The following is a 7158-nucleotide window of genomic DNA, read 5'->3' as shown; positions in this document are numbered from 1 at the left end:
GAGACGAGATGACCGACGAATACAGTGCTCTGTTAGTCTGCCTACTCACCTTTTGTGCTTGTCTGTTCTCGCGGTGTAGAAGATAGGGTGTTTTCTAATGGTGGAAAGCGGACACACTAGCCCAGTAATTAGTACTAACTTGCGCCTGGGCTTGCACAAATGCGCGCTCTCAGTATTTCGATTCACTGTGGAATAGCTTAACATTAGTCAAGTTTTCGATCTAAAATCAAAGCACCTGATGCCATCAAATTAACATGCGTAGAGTAGACAAGCAATGGTAACGGCCAGGTGATCTATATCAGCTGAAATCGAAGTACATTTCATGTGCCGTGACAGTTTCAAATGTCGGTCGTATTTTCCAAGTATTCTGGCTGCTGGTAAAGCAAAAAAGCCATTACGAATTTCTAAAAAGCAAAGTTTTTAATCCTAAGTCACTGCCAGAAATTCACACAAAGATGTCATTCTACAGTGGAATATTAACATGCTGATACGTACAAAAAAGCTGTTTCAAGCTACCACAGGGAGACAGCTTAGCCTAGAAGGGCAGCCATTGGCCCCGTGGAAGTACAGTAGCCTTCGCCTGTGCATATCGTTTAGGAATACCGCATACAATCTCTGCACACATTCAAACGCTTTCATAGCGTTCGTTTGTAACAGCTGAAATAGCGGCAAAACACATCCTGAAATGGAGATTTGGCATGACACGCAGCCCTAGTGCAATTTCAAGCAATCACTGTCTGACGTCTTGGCGGTTGTGGACTCCGCGTTAGGGGCATTCCGATTTTTTGCGTTGGCAAACAGATCACTGGTAACCAGCAGAAATGAACCTAAGCTTTCAACTGGCGGCTAGTGAGTTTTGCGTTATGAATTTGCTGGACAGCTAACATCTATTCTTGATCTACAAACACAAAATAAAGAGCATGCTGCAAAGTCCTTTGGGAAATCGGTAATAAGGTTATCTTAACTTTTGCAGCGTTATCTTTGCCGCTGTATCAGATATACACTTAAGCAGTGATAGCAGTCCTACGCCATCTTGCACTTTATTTTCACATGTGGAAAGAACCTACGAGAGCTGCTTATTGAAAGGTGATAATAGGTGCGCTTGTTGCTGTAAAGAAATCGAAAAAGGTAATATACTGACAGAGTTCTCACTGCAGCTCATTGTCATTTCGTCTGAACTTTATCTGAAAGAGGCAGGTATGGTTGAGGAAGCGAGCTAATTTCTTTCCGTTTCAACGCATGTTAAAGGACATACCGGCTAAAAACGCCCGCGTGACGAAACATTAGCGTCCTACCTCCGCAAAAGGCCCGTAATATTGATACGAGGCGATGAAGCAAGGAGACAGAACTTGACCAATGGGCGATGGCAGATGACGTGTAATGAAAGACGGCCGAACTAGCGCACGCGCGCCTACTCACGCCAGTGCCCGCTTCTCCCTCGCCCCTAACATTACCTGGGCCCACAGAATGATCGGCCTGATCGGTGGACGAAGAAGCCAAAGTTGATCAGATATGTGACATGATGATCATCTTGTGTGAATGGGTGAAGAAACAAGATAAGAAGGTAATAACTTGCGGACATGATGACCGATGAAGCCTGGTCCACGAAGCTTTCGCTGCACCGGTCACCAGGGCTTGACGACTGGTTACCAGGCACTCATCAAACGGCACAGGCGGGGGCGATGGCCTTACAAGTAGTGTTGTCTGAGGTTAGTGTGTTCGTCTGGTCGGAGCTTTTGGTGAGGTTTTCGTGCACTATGCCTTGTGATGTGTCCTCGCGTGTTGGTGGTGTCTCAAGTCGGTGAAGTCTTACCATCAGGCTACCTGTCTTCGTGTTTTGTGGTCACGGCGGACGACTGAGCGTGGGAAAAACGGCGATGTCGGATCGAGTCGGGCAGGCTGGCGAGAAGCCAGCCTATGTATCATCCCAGTAACCCACTCCTTAAGATGGAAACAGTGGGTGCTTAAGCTCCGAGCCAGTGACGTGAGATGAATGTACCACACATGCTCCACCAAAATGTTACGAGGGGGCTAGCCGATTAATAAAGGAGACAGAACATGACCATGCCGATGGTAGATTACGTTTAATGCTGTTGTTGTCCTCATAAAATGGCGCATACTCACTAAGGGGATTGGCCACAATGAGGCGGTGATTGCAGTTTCTAAAACTTCATTGTAAAGAACTCAGATTATAATTTTGATAAAATCTCGCTCACGCTGAGTGATTGTTGAGGGGGCCGATCTGGGATTTCTGAAATTTCAATTAGTGAGATTAACATAATTGCAATATAATTATAAATAAATGCATAATTAGTAATAACAGGCAGTATATTATGAATAAAAGACAAAATTGTAACGATCGGTTATGATAAAAAACGGTTTAATTCTAGTAGTAATTTTTTTACGACAGAGCATACATTCTGATCGGCACGTTATACCGTAGAAGCGCCTAGAGATAGAACAACCGCTGACGGCTCTTTAATTACATTTCTAAAACCGCCTCCTTAGCAATGTGTATCGGCGACGAAGGAGCAAAAAAATGTACAATTGCTTCTGGTTCATCACAATATTGGCACAATGGAGACGTTGCAAGACCAGGACTGTAAAGACAAATGTATAGTTGAGAGACACAACAACAAAGTCGTGTTTGCACGACCACCAGGTTTTGAAAACAGAAGGTGATGAACATGATCCAGGAAAGTAAGAACATTAGTGCGAAATTCTCGCCTTGATGAAAAATGGCGGGAATAGCGTGAGCCTGCTTCTTCTTCTTCTTCGCCTGTAACAATATATCCTACACCTCTTGCAGGCGACAGCATTCTGCAGGGGAAAACAAGTTGGCGAATACTACTTTGCTGAGGAAAAGCTGAACACTTGGATGTTTGTTTCATACTTGAGCCCATCTCTACCAAGTGCGCTGAAGCAGCACATCAAAGACTTGTAAGTACTTACGCGAGCACAAAGAGAGCCCATGCTTGTGTGGGGATGCGCTCGGTTGATAGCGTGCGCTTCGCAGCCGTCGAGGAACTGGAAGCCTTTACTCCAGCATCCAACGATATTGAGGACAGGCAGGTTAAGGTTAGTCACAGCTATAAAATTGGCCTAATGCCAGCAAGCAGCTCAGAGGAATCCCTAACCTTGACAGAGATGTAGGGGTTATGGAAGCAGACGTGTTACGCCAAATCCAGTTTCATCTTCATAGCTCTTAGAGAGTATGTTTACTTTCTCAGAGAAACACAAGTGATCCGCAAAACAATCATATATATCCTGACCTCATATAGTTTACTTCCCTTTCGGTGGTAGCATTCTCTACACCTCGTCGGAATTGACCTGTAAACTACCTCTCTCCTAATCCCCCTTTATTACCGTGGTTGTTTTCTTACGTCTACGCGGTTCTATTTTCGTGGACTGGTCCTCGATCCTCACGGGATAGCCATATATCGGCGTACAGCCTAATTTCCAATGCACCCGAACGGTGGGGCGCATCACAGCCCATGGATTTGTCAACCTACTCCGTTTGGCATCAATTATTCAAGTGCCTTGCAGTACGGTATGTCAAAAAGCCCATTACCTTTGGTAGTTTCGACAAATGCACTTTACTAGGTTCATAACGCAGTTGCCTAAATTCATACAACTCAGTTATAAACCAGTTTGTCGCCCCCCTTAAGATACCGCTATAGCGAACACGCCCATTTTTATTTCAGTACTTCGTACATCGAAGCCTTGAGCGCCGGAAATTTGAAGCGATTCTCTGCGAAGCAAACAAACCTCTCTAAGAAATACTTGCACAGCACACCTGGCGGACTTAACGACACAGCGCTGCCGCTGTGTGACCCGTACCCCTGGATTTAAACATTTTAACTAAAAATGAAGGTACCATTGATTTATAGCAAACATAGAAACATTCACGGATTCGTTACAATAAATGCGATATCAGAGGCAAATTCTCCTCAGCTGCATTTGCAGCGGAAAACATGTCATAATATGGGTGGTAAACCCGATAAAGTAATGTATGGTTAGCCATATTGCGTATATTTCCGTTTTATATGCCTAAGTGGCCTAATAGTACTGTTTTAAGTCATGAGCGCCTTAAAATGTGTATGGTCTTTCAATACCTGGTTTCGCATGTTCAACTGTTCAGACCAGTGGAATGTGCCGGCAGTATTTAGTTGCCCATGAATACCTGTTTATGAACACCATGCTTTTTAATCTTTTAGTCACCTAGTCTCTGACACATCCACTGCTTTCTTAAGGAGGCCGTCTTTGTCCTCTCCAAGCCTTTCAACTTCGCCATCCACAGAATGGTGTCATACCACGCTTGCGCAAGATGGTAGAGTTCTTGCCTCAATTCTGTGCATTTTAGTTTAGATCCAAGCCTGCGCCCGCTGTACAACCATTGTTGTGTTCTTGTTGCTTTCACAGCAGTGCATTTTTTGCAGCAGTGCAGCTTAAAAACCCATTATTTTGTTGTGAAAGCAAAACTCCGACAGTCAAAGCGAGACATCGGGTGGCCGCAGCTACACCGTCAAGAGATGCAGCTACAGCCTTGTGATAACAAAATAAGCCTGGCATGATAATTGAATTCACGTTACTCCTGGGCAGGAGCTGCCCAGTTGTAACGTGGGCAGGAGCATGGCATGGGCAGGGGCTGCCAACTCTGGTCGCTTATTTCATACGGGAGGTCAATATCAGAAGCAGCCTGCCAGTACCGTTTATATTCTCGTTACTCATATGACACGCGGGCACGACTATAGGTTGAAGCGTGACTTTATATCTGGGCTGGTAGCTACGCTCTCGCGTCATACCCTTAAAGGATGAGCTTAACTGTCGCCAGTAATGTAGAACTTTGCACTGATAGGGCTTGATAGAGGAATAATGTAGCTGGCAAAAACTTTCCGCCGTTGCTAACCCAAAACTAATTTTTACTTTATGCTTTAGCCTTAATTTTGCATTTTGAACTGTGTATATATACATTATTCTATGTGTGTCCCCTCCCACGTCTTGCTAAGTACCTGGACCTTAGGCTCGCAGTGCCAGAAAAATACGTGCATATTTGTATCAAGACAGTGGAACACAGGTACGTTTGTCCACGTCAGTGCTAAAGAGAAATAAAGATATGTGATCGCAATAGAAGGAACCATGATTCTAGTAAAATCACAGTGAATAGTTAATCTGTATTTCTAGGTTGGACTCATTGATGGAGGCAGAACTGAACAACAATGCGGCAAACCTAACGTAACAAAGGTCTACAAAGAATGATTTTGACATATTGCTATTGCGTTGGGCTGAACCGCATTGCTAAACTGGCTTTCTACTATTAACAGTTGCAGGAGTGCACTGCCCTCTATGAAGATGTCTGAAGAATACCAAGCATCCTTTGATTTCGCCTTTGGTAGATGACTGCTTATTCTATTCGACATCTCTTTATATCTGTGCAGACTTTCTGGATTTTGCAACATACTACGAGTGTAACATGATGTGCCGTAGCAAAATAGACACATAGTTTAAATAAAAAATAGCAACCTCTGAGCATCTCACTGCCGAAGCTACAGTTTCGCGAGCAGGACCTTGAAGTTTGACGCAGCTCAAATGTGAACAGTCATCTAGAGCCGTCGGAGAGAGCCTGTCACCTTATTGCTCATCGGCATGGCACCATCCCACCCTCACCGAGAAACGCAACGTTTGACCAACGAACCAAGACATGTAACTGCATATTTTTGCCGGTATTAAACATGGCTGAAACATGACCGTTAACGAGAGTGCTTAAAACTCAAAATGGCGGAGCCGATTCATCTTAGGAAAGCGACGAGTGCATAATGAGCAACAACCCGAGAGTCGAGTGAAAAGGAACAACCGGACATACTGGGTCTCTGTCGGAAGTCAGGAAAGAATGGGAGCTCATTGCATATGTAGTCGGGGCAAGAAGAATTAGCAGATCCTCTGTGGTAGCCCAAATTATTTTCACAGTAGATAAGTTTAGCAGAGGAAATGAGGGTATATGCGTTATATGAAAAAATATATGTATACCAGAGTGTTGTATCCGCATTTTGTACATGGCAGGATTATTGGACATGGATGTGGTAATGCCTTTGTGTTCTATTTAAGGTATAAAACATTCCGTTCATGTTTCTCGTAGTATTGTTTTACATTTTCCTGCTTTAACTTTATTGAAGTGCTGGCAACAGTTTTCGTATTGAGGTTTGACCCCTCGTTGTGCCCCCCGCGCATGCGGTGTGCAGTGTGGTGAGCTACGACGAGAGCGGGATCAGGGCCTTCCAGACCAGACATTTGAGCCCGCCACTTGAGCAGTGCACTGGACAGGCGAGCGACGGCAAGCTACGCTTCGGCGACATGATCTCAATCTTCTACCTGTGGGGCGCCTGCTGCCTGGTGGCAGCCTGTGTTTTCATTGCTGAGCTACTGCTTGGTTGTCATAAATGGCCCTGGTGATCTGCACTGCACTGAACTATTCAGTGAAAGGACTCCCAGCGTAAACATGTTTGCCCTAGTTCTTTGCCGCAGAAAGCTTGACTACGTTCTGTTAATGCTAGTTTGTTAGGAGTTGTAGGAGAACTGTTGCTGCGTGTCTTGCATAGACGGAGTTATAGCAATTGCAACTTTACCTCTTTGGTAATAGCGTATTTTAAAAGCACTGTTTTTTTTTATATTTCTCTTCAGGGAGGCAATTGTTACAGATCTTTTATACTTAATATATTTCAGTTGCGTGATGAAATTGCCTCAAAATAAACATTTTTTTAAAAACACCTTGCACGTTAGCTGGTATTAAGCTGCTCTAATCTGTATTTACGGTCGGTTCCCTGACTGCTGGTGAGTTGCTGGGTATTTTGAATGGGCCACAAGAATAAAGCATGTATACCATGTCGCAATACTGTCAGCTTCCGGGATTTGCCTTTGACTTGGTCGCCTCAGCCATGTTGATATCAATTGAAACTTCGACGTGCGACTACGATGTGACAATTATCAGGGTAAGGAATACATGTGTTGACAACGAGCGATTAATGCTTCAAACTCATTATTTTCGGACCGCATTTCGGAAGAACAAATGGTCATTCTCTGTTGCATGTTAACAAAAGGAACGAGTTTCGTTCAATCAGCACAACGCACTTGAGGGCTCGGGGAGTAACCAGTTATAGCTGG

At 44.3% G+C, this 7158-nt stretch overlaps 1 protein-coding gene across 1 annotated transcript; it reads left to right on the top strand.

The window, feature by feature from the left end:
* The first annotated feature begins 1580 nt into the window (after positions 1 to 1580).
* On the top strand, positions 1581 to 6577 carry LOC146188396 (uncharacterized). Its single transcript, XM_084605042.1, has 3 exons — positions 1581 to 1709; positions 2810 to 2940; positions 6240 to 6577. The coding sequence occupies exons 1-3, from the start codon at positions 1581 to 1583 to the stop codon at positions 6448 to 6450; spliced, it is 471 nt and encodes a 156-aa protein (XP_084461168.1). The 3' UTR covers positions 6451 to 6577.
* Positions 6578 to 7158: the final 581 nt, after the last annotated feature.

This window comes from Amblyomma maculatum, chromosome 5, assembly GCF_055883805.1.
Source record: "Amblyomma maculatum isolate TAMU_Amacu chromosome 5, ASM5588380v1, whole genome shotgun sequence".
NCBI lineage: Eukaryota > Metazoa > Arthropoda > Arachnida > Ixodida > Ixodidae > Amblyomma > Amblyomma maculatum.
The sequence above is the reverse complement of the archived record's forward strand: the minus strand, read 5'-3'. Positions and strand labels throughout refer to the sequence as shown.